General features: G+C 43.6%; 1 protein-coding gene across 1 annotated transcript; it reads right to left on the reverse strand.

The window, feature by feature from the left end:
• Nucleotides 1-11396: 11396 nt before the first annotated feature.
• ZBTB14 (zinc finger and BTB domain containing 14) lies at nt 11397-13401 on the reverse strand. Its single transcript, XM_056854464.1, has 2 exons — nt 13320-13401; nt 11397-12740 (listed from the first exon to the last, which is right to left on the reverse strand). The coding sequence occupies exons 1-2, from the start codon at nt 13320-13322 to the stop codon at nt 11397-11399; spliced, it is 1347 nt and encodes a 448-aa protein (XP_056710442.1). The 5' UTR covers nt 13323-13401.
• Between the last annotated feature and the right edge of the window lie 9354 nt (nt 13402-22755).

Consider the following 22755-nt stretch of genomic DNA (forward strand, 5'->3'; position numbering starts at 1 on the left):
TAAACATCGTGCTAAACAGAAATATATTTACTAATGCCTTTTTAATCTTAAACTTGTCATCCTTTTATTGCTGGATTATCATGAAATAATATTTGAAGGAGAGATTTCTGATATGGGAAGGGTGTACCTTGTGGACTTCTCTTGGGTTATTAAGCAAATTCCAACTCCAGCATCTTTGGCCCGCTGAATTCGGAATGAGGATGAATTTTGGAGACATTAAATCATTATAATTTGTTCACTCTAGTGGATCTTTGCTTATTAAATGAATTTAACTGTTTAAAGCTATTAGAGTAATTCAAGTTAAAGTAATATTCTAATGAGGCCTTAAGAACAGGTTTCATAATCATCCTTATGATCACACTCCTTCATATCCATTGATTTCTCATACATTTCAAAATAGGCTAAATAAAGTACAATCCAGCCAGAGTCAGGCACTTTTCATCTCATCAGTTTGAATGGGAGGAATTTAAGAACAACCTTTAGACCATTTATGCAGGGCTGTTTCCCTCATGGTCACCGCGCGGACTGCTTCAGGGCTTCCTTTTAATTATGCATGTCTTTCCCAACCCTCAGAGGTTTTAACCAAAATCAGGAAAGCGTGGGCAGAACGCATGGAAACACGCAGGGAACCCAAGGTGACCTCTGACAGTCGGGAAAGGCATGCATAATCAAAAGGAAGACCAGAAGCAGTTGGTGGGGGTGACTGTGGGGAAAAAGCCCTGCATAAATGGCCTAAGGCCATTTCTCCCATTAAAATCAAATGGTCAACAAAATAGGTCGCAAAAGTTCCTAACGTGTGCACACCTACTTTAGGGCAAGCCTCCTTGAACTCAATAGGATTCAGCATAGGACTGAATTCCATGTTTGGCTGAACAGTACCCATGTTTATGTAGAAGAAGCAATTCAACTTTTCTAGGTTCTTTAAGATTTTCAAAAACACAAATGTAAAATCTAATTATCTTCTTGATAAAAACAGCAACCTTATTCTAAAGGCATAAGTTATGAAACAGCAAGATAACTCCCTGCCAAAGAAAATGAGATTAAGATGTCCCCATTTCTCACGTACAAATGAAACTACTTAAAACCAAACCAAATAAAGGTCAAACCAAACAGGGGTCTCACAACTTTGAAGGAAGATGTCATGGCTGAACTTTGGTTCAAATTTTATTGCTGTGGAACAATTACTGACAGCAGTTTTGTATAATCTAAACATGCAGAGAAACAGACATACACATTATTTTTTTTGTTATTCTACCCATACTGCTGGTGTAACACATGGAAACAGTCGACTTTAAGTGGGCAGACTGTTTATGCATGCATTTAAACTCAGGAATTCTTTTTTGTTGTGCTAGAAACACAATGTGCAAAGGAATGCACATAAATTTAATTGTATAAAGCTTTATAAAGCTAATGCTATGTGTTCTTCCACTCTCACAGTACAAGAATTTATGGTCACCCAATGAAGTTGATGGGCAAAAGGAAATACTTCTTATCTCACAGAGTGATTGACTTGCTGGATTCTCTGCCATGGGTTGTAGTTATAGCCTCAAGTTTAGTTTGCTTTCAAAAGAGACTGAACAAATCCACAGAAGGTAGGTCCATCAATGGCTATTAGCTACGATGACTAAATGGAATATCTCTATGAATATAGAGATTCACCTATGGGAGGTGATGGGGGGGTTCTCTACCTTGCTTCTAAGGCCTTTCAGGGGCATCCGGTTGGCAACTGTGTGAAACAGAATTCTGGTCTGAATGAACATGAAACTAAACAATGGGCCTATTAAGAACGTGATTATCACATCAAGAATTCATAGAATCATAGAGTTGCAAGGGACCACAGGGGTCTAGTCCAACCCCCTCCAACATAAACATCTCATACATTATTCTCAGTGGTTTCACCATTCACAACATTCATCTATTGACCCTCTGTGTTTTTTCTTTCAACCTATGGAATACCTTCAATTTGCACTTAGTAGCAAACATGGCTTGTTACTGGCTTTCTGATGCTGATACCTTATTTATTGTGAAGCGAAACAAGTTCCTTTAAGATATTTAAGAAAGAAGGCTTTCACGGTCAGAGTTCATCGGTTCTTGTAGGTTATCCAGGCTGTGTGACCGTGGTCTTGGTATTTTCTTTCCTGGTATTTTCTTCGCCAGCAGCTGTGGCAGGCATCTTCAGAGGAGTAACGCTGAAGGACAGTGTCTCTCAGTGTCAAAGTGTGTAGGAAGAGTAATATATAGTCAGAAGGGGGTTGAGTTTGAGCTGAGTCATTGTCCTGCAAAGTATTAAAGGTAATGTGCTAATCATTGTCCTGTAAGTATCAAGATAATGTGCTAATGAGGGTGTGGTATGTTAATGTGGAACCATTGTATCCTGAAATGATCTGGAGGTTTTCAGGACAGGAAGCCAGGCCTATTAATAATACTGGACATAATACTGGACAATTCTACCAACTATTTTGTCAGATTGCACAGAGAAGCCATTGAAATTCACAAACATCAGCACAACTTTAACAGAAAATAAGAGAGTTTAAGAACGAATAAGGCCTGGCTTCCTGTCCTGAAAACCTCCAGACTAACAAAGACTACAGTCCTCAATAGCCATGCGAATTAGCTTTGAATTCCACATGTTAACAGATCACTTCAGGATACAATGGTTCCACATTAACATGCCACACCCTCATTAGCACATTATCTTGATACTTACAGGACAATGATTAGCACATTACCTTTAATACTTTGCAGGACAATGACTCAGCTCAAACCCAACCCCCTTCTGACTATATATTACTCTTCCTACACACTTGACACTGAGAGACACTGTCCTTCAGTGTTACTCCTCTGAAGATGCCTGCCACAGCTGCTGGCGAAACGTCAGGAAAGAAAATACCAAGACCACGGTCACACAGCCCGGATAACCTACAAGAACCGAAGATCCTTTAAGGTTTTCTGAAAATTGTGGGAAGAGATCATTTGTGTACAACATTGAATGGAAATCTCTTCTGAAGGGCACAAATCTTGAAACTAGAAGCCAGGGATCTTAACACAGTGTGGTTTATTTACAGGATGGTGATATTAACATTCAGAAATGATTCCAGGTCCAAGTTGTTTTGATGCTATTTTAGGATTTCTGGCTCATGCTCAAAATTCATTTTTAAAATGGGTAAAGATCAATATTTTTTAAAACTGGGTCTGTATTGAATAGAACCCAAGATTAGATTATGTCTAACTGGAACATTTATAAATAGCAGTTATACGGCAAATAAAACACAATGGAAGGAAAAGAAATGACTACTAGCAGAAAGAATTGAAAATGTATCAGTTCACTAGGATATTATTCAGCTAAGAAGCCATTGATTGCATCCTGTTCCATCCCATTCATTCAGAGTTGGTACATTTTTAAAACTGGAAACACATTAAAACTGGAAACACAGAAAACGGAATGCCAGCCACTATTTTTACAATATTCTCAACTACTTTAGCCATGGAAACTGTGGGGAAATAGCCCACCGTGCCAGCTAAAATGTGTGTGCTTTTTTCATTTGAATATGGTGAATGGGCAGTATTGCTAAAGCACTTGATCTCCATCAATTTAGGAATAAATACAAGAGTTAGGTTCTTGGTCAGCAAATAGCTTGGTAGAAAAGAACTTAAAGAAGAGATGAGAGGGTGCAGGCCAGACTCCCATTCCTGCTTTTCAAATTGAGCATAACCTGTTATATTTATTTAAGGCTGATTTGTATGATGGTGACTATTTAAACTGTTTATTGCTACATCCATGATAGCAAGCCACCATTTGCCCGGCACTACATCCTTTGTATCTGAACCATACCTTACCCCTTATAACCCTACAAGAAAAATGACTAGTGTTACCTAAACTGCTCTTTTAGGGGGGAAATTAGCATGAGCAGAAGGTATTAATTTATTAAGCAGGGATTGCCCAATGTCTACGAGGGTTGTTTTCCATGACTCCCAAATAAAGACAGACCAAAGATTTCCAGATTAAAAAGGTGTTTATGTATATTCATTCATTCAATGTTGCAAATACACATACAAGAAATTAGGAATAAAAATAAAGGAGGTAAGCTAGAGACATTGAGGGAGTTATTAATTAGGGGATACTTTACCAATCTCTAGAAGTGGAGATGTTCCAAAATCCGTGGCATAGAAGTACGGAGACAGAATACAGCAGGGGGGGAAGGGAGGGGTGTATCAGAGACTTGAGCCTAGTCAAGTCACCGAAAGGGAGGGGGGAAGTGTGGAACTTAACACACGAGGGAGACAGGGCAGAGTGAAGGGGAAGATCTGCACTGAGCCTTGTTGGGTAGGGCAAAATATACCCTTCTCTGGGGGTGGGGGGGGGGAAAAGTGAGATTCTCCAGATGGCTCCTTCCTAAAACAAAAAGGGATCAAAGACTTGGGTAAAGTGACAATTTGCAATCTAAGCTAGAATCAATGATTTACACACATCCTGGGGATGGTCTCTTTCGGATCTTCTCACGTTCGACAGAACCTCAGGAGGTTGTAAATCTTCACATTCCAGGGAGGCGGCAGGGGAATCCTTTAATGTAGATAGCTGAGGATGTTTTCCCACAGGATACAGGAGGGGGGGAATGAGCATCAGGAGGAGGCAAGATGCTTTCACCTTGCAATAATGGCTTCTACAGGATCAAGAGACAATCAGGAATCATGGCCTCTCTTTTGCAGATTCTGCAGGTGACTTGGTCTCTTGTCCTGGAACAGCCTGTTGTTGCAATGGAGCACTAGCCCAGGGCAACGGGCTGATGGTGCTTTAGACAGTACATAGAGTTTCTGATGTGGTTGCCATAACCAGGGCTGGAGGGTCAGGCAATGCAACGTTTCAAACAGCTCAGGGAGTCTCTGGTGTGGGTGCCATGACCAGGGCTGGAGCTTTAGGTAATGCATATTGTAACACTAGACACACTTAAAAAAAAAAAAAAAAAGCTGGGAATTTAGAGATTGTGGCAATAGATCATGAGAATATCAGCGTGTACTTTCATAGTAGCAATTTCCTTTTTTTTTAAGTCCTCAAAAATCCCTCAGGTGGCATGAAAGGATACGTAAAACAGAAGGAAACACCAATTGTGTTGTACTGCACTGTTAGGAAGGAATATCTTGAACAAGTCAACCAACAGGAGAATCGGTCACTGAAAAATCAGCTCCCTTTTTGAGAATGGTGAACAGAACATCAGTTGAACCAGTGGGTGCACCCGTTTCCCCACTCTTTTAGTACTGAGAATAGCAACTAAGAGGCAAAATAACTCTACTCAAGGATTGTCCTTGGCTGGCTTGCTGACATCTAATGCAGGGAAACAGATATGTATGGCCTCAGCTGTTAAATGCTCAACCTCATCACTCCTGATAGGGCCGTATATGGAAGAGTGAAAAGGAGGAGACTTTACCTGATTCCCCTTCATCATTGGAATGTCCCATCCATCCTGTGGCGCATTTTGTTTCTGAGGTTCTCCTCATCTTCAGAGAGGAGTTTCTGGACAAACAGCATGCTACTTAGGGGAGGGGGGAGATCCCTTACACTCTTCCAATGGATTCAACCCTGAGTAGGATTTAGGATTATGGCAACGATTTAGATTAAGGAGAAGGCAAGACAGATAGCAAGTTGAACAGGAAGTAAAACATATTTTTAAGAGTAAAAACAGAAAAGTTGGGAATATGTTTGAAATTTTCTTTGATCCCTTTTCTTCCCCCCATCCCTGCCCCTCATGAGCCTCTAGAAAAAGGCACCATCTTTTAAAAACGTCTACACTAAGACCACTATGAGCATACAACAAAGCACAAATAATCAAAATGAGCATATTTTGTTGCTATATTAAAGGGACCTGACTTCAGAATATGTACATTTCATTTGGAACCTAGTGTTCAATCCTTCCAGTTTTTCTGCTGGTGCAAGAAGGGGGAAATCTTGACAGATTCTTCTCTTTCCTGCAGCCCCATCAAATCTGGCTTTTTGTCCACATAGGTCCCATAATCCTTGGCCTTGCCTTTGATTCCAGTGAAAAAGATGGTAGGGTTTTAGATGTTTACAGGACGATTATAGCCAGTTACAAGTTGGGGGCCTGCAAGGAATTTTCTTCTCTCCCCCTTTTCCTCAGGCCCAAATTAGGCGTATGTCTAACACATTATTGCCATAGGGACTTGGTGCAGGACAGCAGCTGTGTGGGAACTCAGTTCTGAAGTGCCACAGGGGCCCAATTCGGACTGGGACTATGATGTGGGGGAGGAGGGATACAACCCCCCCCACCTTATTTTCCTGACCCAAAATGGCTGCAGGAAGTGTTATCGATCACTTTAGGGCTGCACATGGAAGTATTCATTGCATGTCCATCTCCACCCCCCCTCAATGTGGTTAGAAAAGGGATAAAAAGAATTAGAATTAAATAGGCTATAATGCTCCTGGGGCTGTTTTGGACTGGAAAACAACATGGCGAGGGGGAGGGGAGGGCTGAAATCCTGCTCTCCCGGTGGTGTGGTTCCAATTCAGAGTTCCAACAAGGACATTGTACAAGTCTCCATGGCAATCATATGTTACACATAGTTTGCACCTAGCCACTCTCAGAATTTTGTGCTTTTGGAAATTCCTCAGTCCTTATCAGCCTTTTTATTTAGGAGTGAGGGGCTTCCTTTTCTTTTGATTAATTTATGAAATTATACTTTTCTTTACATCGGAGTGTGCCCTAATTCTTTAGAAACTCATACTTTTCTCATTTTGCTTTCATTGCCATTATGGGGGACCGACACTTCCCTATTATAGTGAGAGGCTGGGAACCCATGAGGAATCATGGGGAGAATAAATAATGTAGAAACCCAGCTCATCACTTAAAATCTCCATCTGTAAGATTCTCTAAGTTTCAGGGATTTGAGCAGCTTGACTCCCCTCCCCCCTTTTAACTGATGCTCTGCTTCTCTCAATTTTGTTTCTTTTAATGCATTTTTAGTCCTCATCCGGCCACATTTAAACACTTTTTGTTCATTTATAGTCACATACCTAGGGACTCCACTGAGTATATAGAGACCCCTATTTTGTCTGTGGGTGGCCCCACTGCGCTGCTTTCATCAGCAGCATATTTTGCTAGTATCTCTATTTACTGCAACACGCATTGTATTGGAAGTTGTGGCTGAGATGCAGTGGTTAGATCTGAGAGAAACAAATTCAAAACCCCACTCTGCCATGGAAGCTTATTGGGTGTCCTTGGGCCAGTCACAAACTCTCAACCTAACCTACCTCACAGGGTTGTTGTGGGCATAAAACAGAGGACAAGAAAACAATGTAAGCTGCTTTGGGTCCCTATCGGAGAAAAAGTCAGGATATAAACTGCAAATACATAAATCATTGAAAAAAGCCAGACTTTGTTGCAAGTAATCTTACCTAAACTATGCTTACAAGTACAGGATTTCTGTTTTAGCCAGTGTTCAGTAAGATAGCAGAAAGAGGACATGGCAACAATCAGTACTGTAAGCCAAACTCTGCTTGTAGTCATTTGGATTCAATTCCATAAATGAAGGAAAAATAAGAGTTCCAAAAGATATGGGATAGCATTCACGTATTTATTTATTTATACTTTTTCCCCACCCTCCCTGGCCCAAAGGCCAGGCTCAGGGCTGATTCACACATTTAAAATCCACATGGCAGACATGAAGACTTTCAAAATATGTGGTTGTGAAGTTTTGTGCCGGGAACACAAGTCCCAACTGCTCATGCATTCAATTCAGGTTAGAACCACAGTGCACAAGTACAGGCTTAAACCTTCCCCATGTGCCATTTCTCTGATCTGAAATGGCCATGATGCTAATTGCCGCAATGGGGCAAATAGCAGCTCTCTGTGGCCATTTCAGGTTAGGAAAATATGGCTGGAGGAAAGGGTTCAGTCCACTTTTCCTGCACACCATCATCTCAGTCTGAGCTGAGCTCTTACCCATGCTTAGAAATTGAGTTTCCAGCACAAAACTCTAGAAGAAGAAGAGTTGGTTTTTATATGTTTTCTCTACCACAAGGCAGAATCAAACTGGCTTACAATCACCTTCCCTTCCCCTCCCACAACAGGCACCCTGTGAGATAGGTAAGGCTGAGAGAGCTCTTAATAGAACTGTGACTGGCCCAAGGTCACCCAGCTGGCTTCATGTGGAGGAATGGGGAAATGAACCCGGTTCACCAGATTAGCATCCGCAGCTCATGTGGAGGAGTGGGGAATCGAACCCAGTTCTCCAGATCAGAGTCCATTGCTCCAAACCACTGCTTTTAACCACTACAACTCGCTGGCTTTCTAGGAACACATCTGATTCAAAGTCCCTATGTGCCAGTCACATGGACTTTGTAATCTGTGAACTGGCACTTAGACCTTTTATGCAGGGACGTTTCCCTGTGGTCACCCCCACTGACTGCTTTAGGGCTTCCGTTTGATTATGCATGCCTTTTCTGTCCATCAGAGGTCGCCTCACTCTCCCTGTGCATTTTGCCTGCTTTTTCCAGATTCTGGCTAAAACAGCATCTGGAAAACATGGGCAAAACCTTTGGGGAGAGTGAGGCGACCTCTGATGGGCAGAAAAGGCATGCATAATCAAAAGGAAACCCTGAAGGAGTCAGTGGGGGTGAACGTGGGGAAAGGTCCCTAAATAACAGGCTCTAGATTTCTTATGTCTATCTAGCAGATGAAACCAGTGTATCAAAATTTAACAAACTAATACTTTGTAAAAAAAAAAAAAATACAGACAAAGCGTATGTATTCTAAAATAGTAATGTTTTATTTACAAGACAATTTTCAAACTGTTGGCATTTTAAATATAACTATGATGCACAATGACACTATAACAAAGATCAATAGTTAGATGATTTTTAAAATTCTAATAGTTAAAAATGTTAATCTTAATTTCTATTTAGAAATGCAAGAGTTGATTTGCCACACAATAATTTATAAATACATGTTCTAGGAACGTATTCTAACCTGATGTTAATACAACACATTTTGTCTGAAGCTATTTTAAATGTAATCTTGATAATAGTATGTAAACCCACTTGTCTTACATGTATTGAGAAAATTCTTTAGAATGTAACTGACTTACCAGCTTGTCTTGTAACACATGAAACAGACACTCCAATTCTACAGTTCATTACAAATGAAACTATGATCACTGAAGTCTCTTACAGCATATCTGATGTCTCATGTTTACATTTAAAATACCACTTTCATTAAGGTGGGGGAGTGCCATAGTTTGAAACTACCACACAGATTTTTCTGTTCCCTTTTTCAGAAGATGTCCCAGAGATAAATTTTCTACCAGTTCTTTTAAAGGTTCCCTCACTGGATCTCTTTTCTGGAGAGCAGACCTAAGAAATGAATTACGAACTTGTTGCCCAAATCTGGTGATTTTGTGAAGTGATTGTGAAGTAATTATTTCATAACTGTAACTCTTAAGGTCTGGCATTAAGCTGCTATCCTAAGGATACTTACTAATACGGCAGTCCAGTTGAACTCCATAGGGCTTACTTCCAAGCAGACGTGCTCCCAACTGGGATGTAAATCTCAAAACACTGAATAGTGCAACTAGTTGCAATGTAGTTTACAACAATACAATACCTAATTCTTTTAGTAGGAAATGTAACAAGAATCGAAACAGCACTGCAATTCTAACTTCTGTCAATCAAAAGAGAATATCATTACAACATGCCCCTTTCTATTCTGCAGCCTAGAATCAAGTATGTTGGTGCAAGGAACAGGATATTGGATATGGGCATCGATGCGCAATACAAATGCAGACCTGAGGGTCCCAGTGGCTGTATGGGATTCTCAAATGGTTCCTACACACGCAGCTAGTGAAAATTGCCTTCCATCATTTGAACACTAGTGCAACAGCTGATCCCCTTTCTTTTCACTGACTTATGATTGGGCTCCCAATCAGAAAACAATCCCTTAAATGTAACAAAGGCAAGAACGAGCAAATCATCTAGCAATTCTTGCTCTTGCCTTGGGGCTTGGGTAGGAACAATAATCACATAAGGCACATGAAGGGGGCCTTAGAAAAGAAATGATATGCAGAAAATTGTTCCAATGCCACTAAACACTAGAAAGCAACTGAGAAGACAGTTCCTTACTCTTCTGCATGGCACTGATAAGAAATGAAACTTGGATTAAACTACAATGCTTCTTCCTTATGCAGGGAGAATATTCTGGAATGGGCCACACAGGAACTTGAAGCTCCTGTATAAATTATCACAATGGCAGTGTGCAAGACTGTACACCACTCCCTCAAACACACAGAAAAATACTGCAATACCTGTTGCTGATCAATCCTGTGCATGTTTGCTCCGAAGCAATTTCTACATAGAACAACGGGGCTTACTCCCAAGTAAGTGTGCATAGGATTACCATCTTAAAGTATATGATGGAAGGCAAAACAGAAATGTCAGGATAGTCCAACTCACCAGGCAGAGGAGGGAAAAAAAAGAATTGCCATTCTTCAGTTGTCCATCCAGCTATATTAACTTGCAAAAATAATGGGTTGGATCCAGAGTTTCCATTCTGCTAAGGGTGGAGCCTTCCTCCAATACAAGGAGCCTTCAGATCCAACCAATCACAGTAGATTAAGCTGGAATTAGACACCTATTAAGATGTATTAGATTAAATGCTTAAAATAATATTTTTTAAAATGTTGAATGAATTCCTGTACTCACTGTGACTCGTTTTTCTTTTTCTTTTTTTAAAATCAGTGTAGTAGACATAATTTTAAGATGTTCAGTAGTAACAGCACAACCTGCAAGCCAATGAAACCGAAGGACTTGGATTTAAACTGATTTTGTTATACTTATATAGGAACTTACTTCTACTGATTTCTATTAAGCTTGCTTCCACATAAGTACTGCAGTCCAATGAGTCCCTAATGAAATAGTTTCTCCTCTCTTACACTCAGCATCCCACCATTTCTCATCCAAACAGAACAAAAGTCCCCTGAAGGAATTTACTGATTAACTGGATTACATATTTTGGATTGGGATGTTAAAGGAACTGAAGTCAATGGGACACAAATAGTTTAAATCCATATACTTTGGCTTAATTTCACTGTGCACTGGAGTGTGAAGCTGTCAATTCCACATGCATAGTTTTATTCCAATGGGACTAGGCATGCACTGAAAAAAACCCCCAGAATTTTAACAGAAGAGTAAAACTCCTGCCAAGAGTCTGACTCCACTTTTTATTTATGTAAGATTAACCATCCAAACCAAGACCTTTATCCCACATTTAATGTCACTGAGAGAGTGGTCTTTGCTGCAAACTATTTTTCTTACTACTTAAATCCCTTAAAAAAAATTTTTCCTCAATGGTGATTTATCAGATCAAACATTTTCCAATACAGTTATTTTGCCTTTAATTGCAAGCTATGGTTTCAAGTTGCTGTTCTGCTTCAGCAGCCATAGCCGCTGCCTGTAACTGTTCTGTTTCACTTTGGAGAGCACTCGTTGTAGTTACCTGTTTCCTTTCACTGTGCATATTGTTCTCGTGTCTTTTTAAATCAGATGCTTTGGCAAACGCTTTAGTACAAGAGCTGCAGACGAAAGGCTTTTCTCCTCGGTGTCTTCGTTCGTGGTCTTTCAGATGGGACTTGTGCTTGAAAGCTTTGTCGCACATGTGGCAGGCAAATGGCCTTTCATTACTGTGAACTCTTTCGTGCTTCTTGAGATCTGGAGCACGGATAAAAGACTTTCCGCACACTTCACAGCTATAGGGCTTGTAACCCGTGTGGATCTTTAGGTGTTCTTTCAAGTGGGCTTGAGTAGTAAAGCCTTTAGTGCACATTTCACAAACAAATGGTCTATCAGCAGTATGAAGCTTTTCATGTTTTCTCAATCGTGCTTCGTCAGAAAATGTCTTACCACATGCCTGGCATGCAATCTGCTCCCTGTGACCATAAAGCAAATACTCAAACTTCATGTCACCAGCTGCTGTTGTCCATGCTGGTGTCTGCTCATCTTTTACCTCGCTTATGCCATCATTAAATGCTAGCGCTTGAGGAGTCTGGGATCCTAATTCTTTTGTTTCAGCAGTCTCTATGGACTCTACTTCCTGACCATAGCAATTTACCTTTCGAACCTCTTCACTCCCCAACTCTTTCAAAATTGCTTCCTGAACCCTTAAAGTAGCAGTTGGTGATTTTCCATCTTCTTGACTAGGAGGAGTCCCTTCCATTGTCATATCTGATGGAGTATCATCATGATCTCCAATTTCTTCCACTTCATCATCTTGGTTATCATGAGACTCACCAATCGATCGATTTATTTTAAGACAATACTTATTTTTTGATTGTGAATTATCTTCTGGACTGGAAACGTCACGTTTTTGAGAACAGAGTTTATCCAAAAACCTAATACCAAGAATTTGACCAGACGACATCATTAAGTTTACGTCTTCTTTCTTAACTGAAATCTTGGCTGTGTACATATAATTTAGAACTTCCTCAAATATATCAGAGCGAAGGAAATCAATCTCTATCACTGATGAGCTATCAACTTCCAGTTTTTTGAAAAGCTTTTTAAAGTAGGTACTGCAAGCAGCAAGCACACACCTATGGGCTCTGAATTTCACGTCTTCTACAACAATAGCTATGTCACAAAATTCTCCTTCCAATCGCTGTTCATTTAATGTTTTCAGGAACACAGTTTTGTGATCGTCGTCATTATATTTAATGGTTTCAGACATACTGATGAAAAACTCCTATAGAAAAAAATGATTAAAACATTGTTTTACGAGTCATTCTGAAAAAGCCAAGAACTCGTATTGTAAAAAATGTCACTAGAAACAAATTCTATAAGTTTAATAATTGTTTTTATGGCCATTAATAAACTTTTTAAAACCCACAGATAAATCTGATCTACTATTACTGTACCAATGTCTTTCATTAAGAAAATTAGCGACTGAATTGTGGATTTCAAAGAGTTACTAGACATCATTTGATTTAGGCTGAACATGGCCAAGAACGGACAGACTGTCCTGAGAGGAAGCTCAACAATCTAGTGGAGCATGTCATTCTTCCCTGACCAGCTGTGCTTGGGAGTGAGGGAAGCAGCAATAAAATACTGGGTTTGGAGGTAAAGAACTGAAGCTGACATGGACTGGAGCAAGGAGAAGATAAGGAAGAGATAAAAGTATGTGTATGTGTGTGTGTTGGGGGGATAGACACGAGTAAGGAGAACAAGACCCCCTTTCTCAGTGCAGCCCTAATCCATCTGTGAAGCTTCACATGCAATTACTTGGCGAATAAAAGAGTGAAAAAGGAAAATGTTTAGACTGTACCATGAACAATGAAGTCTCTTCTCTTATTAATTGAGCAAAATTTTGACAACAGATTAACTCTTATCCTTGGCACCCTGAACCTGAAAAAAAAAAAAAAAGGAATTCTTTAAAAGCACATTATCACTTTATTTTAATTACATATGGACAGAGCAATCCTGAAGGGGGGAGCGAAAGCTCTTAGAAGCCGGTGTGATCCTTGCGGCAGAGTAAGTGCCACTTTTGCCGGCTAAACTAGCACCTATGCTGCTGCAGTGATACTTAACACCATCTCTGGGGAGCAGTGTGACAGCGCAAGCCAGCAGCGCAAGCCAGCAGCGTTTCTCCGGCACAAGGACTCGTGCCAGCTCCAAAGCTTTAGTCAGCACCCAGAATCCTTTAGCCATGGCAATGCCCCCTTTAGCCGGCGCAAACTTGTGCCAACAAAAAAGCAGGCATAGCCCTCTAAGGCAGTTTCAAGAGGTCTTTTAAAAATTACATTTTTAACCTGTATTTCCAGTTTAGAAAGCCGCTGAGGAGGCAGAACAGCTGTGCTGTCCCTAGGCCCAATCCAACTACCCCCCCACTCAGGATTGCACTGTTAATAGGATTTAGAAACTACCAGAAACCACTCTCAAAAATCACATTAAACACAAGCAACCTCTTTTGGAAATTGTACAAAACACCAAATATCCTCATTTGCACAGTTATTCACTATATACAGTTATTCACTAAGCATTATCTACACAGATGCCTACACTGAAAGCAGTAAGGTATTTCCAGTGGTGGAATTCTCAAACTTGTGTGCATGGAGGACAAGCTATATAATAGGCCACCTAGCTCCCCACCCCCACCCCCACCAGCTTCTACACCTGGCTATTAACTCAGCTCTGGATGCATTGTGATTGTTCAGGCCTCTCATTTACAGGTGAGATCCTCCCATGACGTACCTTTAAGTATCAGCCATGTGACATTTGTTTGTAGCCAGGTTACACCTCAAAGGAAGCAAGTAATTTATTTTGACCCAAAAGACATTCAAATGCTAGATAACCTTTTCAATTGGCAAAGTACATCTACTTGCCAGCTAGATGTAGGGCTTTGTTATCATACAAATAGTTGTAAAAAGGGAGATGGACTGCATGCTAATCTTACAAAGGGACTTAAGCACACGCATATACAGGTATTCTTTTAGCTTTTGGAGAGAAAAGGCCCAGGTGGGGAAAACGGGCAATACAAGGCCTTAAGTAGACACTAGGGCAGATATCGTCTGAAGCACGGGAAAATGATAGTAAAGCACCTGATGTTTAAGATATTATGAGTGTTCTAGAATTCCTTAATAACATTCCTGTTAATTGTCAGTTCCCTTGGATAAAGACAAAAAGGGTTTTCATTGTCCAGTTAATGAAACAAGACAGATTGTTTTTAAAAGAAAAGACAACTAGCATAAAAATGTATTTATAAAAATTGAGCTTTATATCTAGTGGAAAATAATGAAATTATACTCTCAAATAAAACAAAACATCCTAAAGGAGATGCCCTGACCTGGTTGGCCCAGGCTAGCCTGATCTTGTTGGCTCTCAGGAGCTAAGCAGGGTTGTCCCTGGTTAGTATTTGGATGGGAGACCACCAAGGATGTTCAGGATTTTTACGCAGAGGTGGGCAATGGCAAACCACTTCGGTTAGTCTCTTGACTTCAAAACCCTAAAGGGGGCTGCCATTATTCAGCTGCGACTTGACGGAACTTGCCAGTTCCAGGTTGGGAAATTGCTTGAGATTTTGTGGTGGAGCCAAGGGAGGGTAATGAGAGGGCCTCAGCAGGGTACAATGCCATACCAAACCAAGCCATCACCCAAACCAGCCATTTTCTCCAGGGCAACTGATTTCTGTTGTCTGGAGAGCAGCTACAATTCCACATCTCCAGGCCACACTAGGAGGTTGCCAACCCTGTATATACACACAAAGGAGTGTACAGAATTAGCTTTTCACTGGCTGTGATCCTAAACAGGTTCTATTGAAATCAGTAAGCCTTACTTGCCAGTAAATGTGTTTAAGATTATAGTGTAACGGGCTGACTATCAAGGAATCCAGTGAGCTAAAACAAAATGTAAACTTCTTTAATTTTAAAGGGTAAACGAAGCTAACCAACTACATTTATGTTCTTTTTAAAATTCAAGACAATGAACTTCAGAATTTTTGTAAAAAGCAGCCCAAAATTATATTAACTTTTTCAAAGCATTGCTATTACCATGGCAATAATAGGCACACAAGATTTTTGTAAATTGTAGAATGTTTTTTTTACAAATGGGCCAAGAACGTAACAACAGTGAGTGGAAATCAGTACTTCTAAAATTACGATGCCAGCAGGGTAGCCGTGTTGCAGGAAAATTTTTTTTAAAAAGGAGCTTTGCAGCACGATAAAAACGAACACAACTTTATTTCAGTATAAGCTTTCACGGACGAGAGGCCTATTGAATAAGGGGAAATTCAGTCCACGATAAGTTTATATCGGAATAAAACTGCGGGCGAAAACGCAGGGGAGGTTTTGCCTGGGATTTGCCGCTCTCTAGATGCCCATTGTCCCCATCTGAATTCTCTAAACTCTGCATGGGGGGCTTGTGGTTGAGTTTTGAGGATTCGGGCGGGGGAAATGTGCATCTACAGAGCGGCAAACCCAAGGCAAAAACCTGGTCCTTAAAGCGCCGCGAAGCTCTGCGACGCTTCTCCAACGCCCTCCGCTCAGCACCGACGGCGACTTTTGTTCGCTCGCTTTTCCCGCAGGCAGAAGCGTGTGCACCCTGTGCGTGCACGTCACCAGGCGAGCGAGCGTCACCGCCGAGCGTGCGCGAGTCGCCAGCAGACGCGCACCGTGGGCGCTCGGGCCGGCGCCTGCGTGCGAGTGCCCGCGCGGGGCCCCTGCCTCGCCTGCGCCCCGCCGAGCCGGGGAGGGGATGCGCACAAGCGCACGCAGGCGCGCGGTTCCAGTCGCCCCTCCTCCTGCTCCGCGCCATGCCAGGGGTGCGCGCGGGAGCAGAGCGAAGCGTCGCCGCCGCCGCTTCCCAGCCCCTCCCCGCCGCCGCCGCCAGCTTCGCAGCTCCCGTGGCCGAGCTCGCTCACGCTTCCCCTGCGCGACGGACGGGAGGGCGCTGGCGGCGCCGTCCCCCTGCAGGGAGCAGCGAGCCCCTGGCTGCGCTCCTCTGCGGGGCCGCGCCGCAAGAAGAGGCGGCGGCAGCAACGCCATAACCTCGTTTCTTGGCGGGCCCGAGACGTGCTGCGCGCGCAGAGCGGAATGGCCGGCGACGGAGGCGCGCGGCGGAGCCTCCCCCGGAGCACCTGCCCTTCCCCCCCACCTCCTCGGCTCCGGGCTTCGCCTCAGCCTGCCGTCGAGCGCGCGCACGCGGGTTCCCTCCTCCTCCTCCTCCCGCCCGCTTACCTTGCTGGCGCCAGGAGGGGAACAGGAGTCGAGGAATTGGGGGTGGGGGGTTAGGGGGCACCTCCGAGTAAGGGATTTGGGGGGTTGAGGGGGGAGGGGGGTTGAGGGGGGGGAACTGGCGCGCGTCTCCCCTCTCCCTGACCGTTAACGGCCGCTTCCTGCGCGAGCACAGAGAGAGCGCGCGCGCGCCAGAGGGGGCAGGGAGGGTCGCGCGCCGGAGGCGGGAACGTGCATGCGCGGTGCGAGGAGGGCGCGCCCCCCGCAGGGAGAGGGGCGGGCGCTACGGTGGAGAGAGGGAAGAGCGGCGGACGCCCGCCCGCCGGCCGCGGCCTGGAGGAGGCGGAGGCCTGCTGGCGTCCCCGTGGCTTCCCGAGCGGGCTCGCGCTCGGAGCGGGCTCATGGAGCGGGCGGAGTCTCGCGCTTCGTCGCCGCGGGATGGGGGGGGCCGCGCGCGCGCTCTCGCGGCCGCGCGAGGGTGACGGCCTCGCTTTTGTCTGGGAGGAGTGCCTTTCTGCGTTTTCTCACGGTCCCGGTCCAGCTGCTGCTTTTCGATGTATAACAAATGCATGCGAGACTTAAATTTTCTCTACTGTTGCATGTGCAATAAAGTGCAAGGCGCGCGCGTTAGCCGGCGCCACTGAACAGGGACAGAAAAAGACAACCGCTCCCGTCTGCCTTACAGAAAAAAAGGGTAGACGAGCAAGCTGAAAACCCGGCTTTGCATTCCGTTGGCGAGCCCCCTGATTTTCACAGTTGCACTCTTTCTCTACGTATGCACGGGAGGTTTTGCTTTGGATTTGGTGCTCTCTAGATACACATTTCGCCCATCTGAATTCTCAAAACTCTGCATGGGGGGCTTATGGTTGAGTTCTGAGGATTCGGATGGGGAAAGTGTGCATCTAGAGAGCAGCAAATCCAAAGCAAAACCTCCCGTGCAGAAATGGCTTTTGGGTCTGTCCCAGCCACTCTTTCTCTCTCGCGCGCGCACACGCAGGCGCCCTCTCGCCGCTTCAAGGGTTTAAACGGTTAGGGAAAGAGCATTTAGATTTCAGTTGGGGTTGGAGGGAAGGAGTGAATAGGTAACCGAAAAAGCTGTGAGGATCTAAGGAGGATTTCTGAGTCTCGAGTGGAGAACAAAACCCACGGCAGAATACAGTCACAGGGCAATTTCATTCTCCCTAGAAGATCTTCATCTTGCCTTTACAGAAGAGCTCCATCTTTAACAAATGTACAGATAGCACAGCTTGCAAATAGGCCATGGATTAAAATTTCATTGATCAACCTCAAAAATATGCTTTAACTAAAATCCTTTGGTTAATTTTAAAAATCCACAAAAAAGGACTGTCTTGACAGCTAGTAAAAAGGAAGCTCCAGCAGCCCATTCCTGAAGGGGGGTATATAGGTGGCAGTCAGAGTAAATGCCCCCGTGCCGGTGTCCATGCTACTTTATCACAGTGCAAAGAGGCACGGATGCCAGCTCAGCGTTACACAGGCTCCTAAGGCACCTCGCCACCCCCTTTCAGGATTGCACGGTTCATGTTTCTAGAAGTCCATTTTGGAGAGTTGACAAGATGTTGACCATAACATAAGTATAACATGCTACAGGAATGGAGGGTACTGCCAGCAGACAAGACTAATTGGTGCACACACAGAGCAAGAGTCCTTTAAATATGCAAGCCTCCAAACATGACGAGCTTTAACGGAAAGAGCCAGCATCTTGGAGTGAGCCTGAAAACAAAAAGGGAACTAGTGCACTTGTTTCAAGATTGCTGTAGTGTGGGTCACTATGGCAATCTTGAAACAAGTGCACTAGAAGGGAAGCTGCAGCATTTATGCACTGGCTGAAACTTTCAAGTTATGTTCAAGGGCAGCCCCACAAGAGGTTACATGGGCGTGGGTGGATCCACATAGCTAGATCAGCTGTGTCTAGAAGGGATGATACTTTACAAATGATGTAAATTGAAGAGTGCACACCTAGCCACTCCAACCATTCTAATCGTGAGGACTTTCAGGTTCATCAGATATTCCAATAAAGACAACTTAATCTAAAATTGGCAGATCAGTCCCTTACAAAACATTGGCTTTCCTAACCAGCATCGCTGCTATCTTGTCTGGATTAAGTTTCAAATTGCTCCCCCTCATTCACCTAACTACTATATCCAAGTACTGATTGAAACCAAAGACAGTGCCTTTTGGGGGCTTAGTTAACAGGACATATAGTTGGGCGTTATCAGCATATTGATACACCCAATTCCAAAATTACAGCTGACCTCTAGCGTTCACTACTAACAGCAATACTTTAAAAGTTGTTTAAATACATGTGCGTTTGAGAACCAGTGTGCTGTAGTGGTTAAGAGAGACGGACTCTTACAGTGCATTCCTAAGGAGAGTTACTCCAGTCTACGCCCACTGAAATGAATTGTGACCTGCTTATCATTGAGTAGGTTGTCTTTATGTGCTTGTAAATTTGATCTCCTTTAATTATCTATGTAACAGTAATGGGTGGCATAATTTTCTGTTGAGTTAGTCCGTGTGAAAGATGCAGAATAGTTATGCTTTAATAAAAGATTAAAATGGAAGCAAAGATTCCCCAATAGTATCACTTGTGTACTAGACCCACCATGAACCCAAAAGGTTGAGGTGTACCCGCTGCCAGGAATTGAATTATCTGATATAGGAAAACTAACTAGATACCTAGGACTTCTTAAGTGCATGCCTATATCTGAATCAGGCCTGACCAGCATCATCCAGATGCAACATAGTTCTTCCAATACTGCAAGGTATAGGCAAGTGCCAAATTCCTTTGAGAGGACAGGAAAACAAAGCAGCAGTTGCCCCCAAGACCTTTGGGGCTCAACTGAAACAAAAATTCTCATCAACATCCCTAGTGTGACTTCCTCCATTGGGACCCTGTCAGGCTAGCTGGCTGTTCTCACAAGGCTAAACTGCTCCTGCTTTCCATCTTTAGCAAGTCAGCAGAAAAACAACCACAGCTAGCTCAGCTAGCCATGTTTACAGTTGTTTTTGTGGCTGCTGCCTCTCTTCCAGGTCCAGCATGGCTGGCCAAACTCCCCAGACCTGCTGGGGAAGTCAGATGACATCCAGCTGAGGCAAGGGGAAGGAAGTGAGATTGGAAGCTTCCTGTCAACCCATCTCCACCCTGCCTTGCCAGCTGTAATGGGATGCCCCGCTTAAGTCAAGAAGCCCATATTCTGCATGTATCTGTTGACAGAGTACAACCTAAGTGTTCTCTGCCTATTGCTAATGGTACTTTGGATCCCACCCAAAGTAATTCAGGGATAAGAATTTCTTACATCGTGGACTAGTGCTGCAAGTGGTATCTGAGATCATGGGGACGGGGTGGGGGAATTTTTCAGCTCTTCCCTTTCACAGCAGTAACAAGCTCCTTGGAAGGCAGCATTCCTGAAAGCATGAAGGGGTACATGGGAATGAAGTCACCAATCCCCTGGTATGCACATGGAAGTGCTTTGTAGCATCTCTCGAGGATCTGTGTAAGATAGTCCCTGGGAGGGGTTGTTCTCACCCAGTTTTGCCTCCAGGCTTCCTTTGTGCAGCATCAGCCTAGGCTCAGTGGGGGTGGAGGCAGTGATCTGTGGCAATCAACAGAGGCTTTGCTAGCCAGAACCCGAATATTGATGCTGGGGATTTAGGACAGAATAGGGATTCTGCTAGTGTGCCACCCACCCTGCCACCCAACAGTCTTCTTGCTTGAGCTGACAGAGGCAATCTTGGACTTGGTGTTGAGGGCCCTGAGGTTTGTTGTCCTTGGGGATGTAAATGTTTCCACCCAGGCTGCCCTGAGAGGTGTAATGATTAAGAACAGTGGACTCGGAGAACTGGGTTTGATTCCCCACTATTGCCTGAAATATCAGGTGTGCAGTCTGAGAATACTCCTAGATTTGTCATTCTCCCTAGACAAATAGGTTGCACAGGTGGCTTGGAGTACCTTTCACCAATAAGAGCCTGGTTTACCAGTCTATCCTCCTGGTCATTGTCAAACAGGTCTTCAAAACAACCAGATTAGAAGAGCCAGCATGGTGTAGCGGTTAATAGTGGTGGACTTTAATCTGCAGAACCGGGTTTATTTCCCTACTCTTCCATATGAAGCCTGCTGGGTGACAGAACTCTCTCAAACCCACCTATCTCACAAGGTGTCTGTTGTGGGGAGGGGAAGGCGATTGTAAGCCACTTTGAGACTCCTTAAAGGTAGAGAAAAATCAGGGTATAAAAACCAACTCTTCTAGCAGGGGCATCTCAGGACTTCATGGCAGCAATGATAAAGATTGTCTCAGAGCATTCCTGTACTTACGCATACAACAGGTCATATGCTTGATTTGGTTTTCTCTGGGGATTAAGGTACATGGTTTGGTAATGAGGGAATTTCCTCCTCTGCCCTTGTCGTAGAGTCCTGTGGCGCAGAGTGGTAAGCTGCAGTATTGCAGTCCAAGCTCTGCTCACGACCTGTTTGATCCCAGTGGAAGTTGGTTTCAGGTAATCGGCTCTAGGTTGACTCAGACTTCCATCCTTCCGAGGTCGGTAAAATGAGTACCCAGCTTGCTGGGGGTAAAGGGAGATGACTGGGGAAGGCACTGGCAAACCACCCCCTAAACAAAGTCTGCCTAGTAAACGTCGGGATGTGATGTCACCCCATAGGTCAGGAATGGCCCGGTGCTTGCACAGGGGACCTTTACCTTGTCATGGACTGGCCATTATCTGGTGATATTTAGACTCATGGACACCAAGAGTCTCTGAGGCAATTAAGATGGACCGCCCCAGAAGGTTGATGGATCCAGAGGGATTCCTGCTATCTCTTGGGGATTTTCTGGTCAGCAAGGTTGGTGCTCCTGTTACAGCCCTGGTTAACCTGTGGAATACGGAGATGACCCAGGCAGCAGACATCACTGCCCTCTCTCCTTCCATGGAGCCCCAAATGCCCTTGTTAAATGAGGTGCTTTGGATGATGAAATGGTTGAGCAGATGGTTAAAGCACAAGTGGAGAAAAACTCCAACCGAATGCAAGCAAACCTGGTTGAGAGCACATTAATTGTGGCAGTGATGGCAGCAAAGCAACCTCAGTTTTCTGGCATAATACCGGCTAAGGCCATTCCTTGAAAAGTGTGATCCGGCCAGTGATCCATGCTCTGATCACATCCAAGTTAGATTAGTGTAATGCACTCTAGGTGGGGCTGGCTTTGAAAATGGTTTGGAATCTTTCATTGGTCCAAAATGCGACAGCCGAAGTACCGTTGGGTTGGTTACAGAGATTGTCCCTGTGCTGAAAGATCTGCAGTGGCTACTCACTTTTTTCTAGGCACAATTCGAAGTGCAGATTCTTACCTTTAAGGCCCTAAATGGCTAGGGGCCAAGGTATCTGAAGGATCATCTCCTCCCATACTATGCAGCTTGCCAGTTTAGATCTGCCTCTCAAGCCTGGTTCTCTGTGCCTATCTTCAGAGGTAAGGCGGGTGGGTAACTAGAAACAGCATTTTTTGTGGTGGAACCCAACCCTCCCCTTTGAGGCCCACCCGGTGCCTACGTTTCTTTTAGGCACATCTTTTAACCCAGGCTTTTAATTTGGAGTTTTATTTTATTAGCTTTTATATAGTCTGCTGTTTTTATGCTGATTACTTCTAATGGCTTGTTTTATATTCTGTGGTTTTTAACTGTGAGCTGCCTTGAGCAGAATTCTGAAGAGGCAGCATACAAGTATACTAATTAAATAAAGCATTATCAAGAATTGTCATGCTTGCTGTATTTCTTTGTTGACACATAGTATAATTCCGCCATTTTCCAGGTAAGTTATGTAAAAGGATTCTTTAATAATGAAGAAATTATCCGAACTGATGGTTTACTGCCATCCAAATTGATGGTCTAAAGCTGATCTTCTTATCTTAGCACGGACCAAGAGCTGGAAGAGGACAAACAAACCAAAATATTGAGACAAATCAGCTGTTTAGAAACAGGCAAGAGCTTTTTATTTCATCTGGCACAGAATTAGGCAGTCAACCC

The sequence above is a fragment of the Euleptes europaea genome, chromosome 8, assembly GCF_029931775.1.
Source record: "Euleptes europaea isolate rEulEur1 chromosome 8, rEulEur1.hap1, whole genome shotgun sequence".
Lineage (NCBI taxonomy): Eukaryota > Metazoa > Chordata > Lepidosauria > Squamata > Sphaerodactylidae > Euleptes > Euleptes europaea.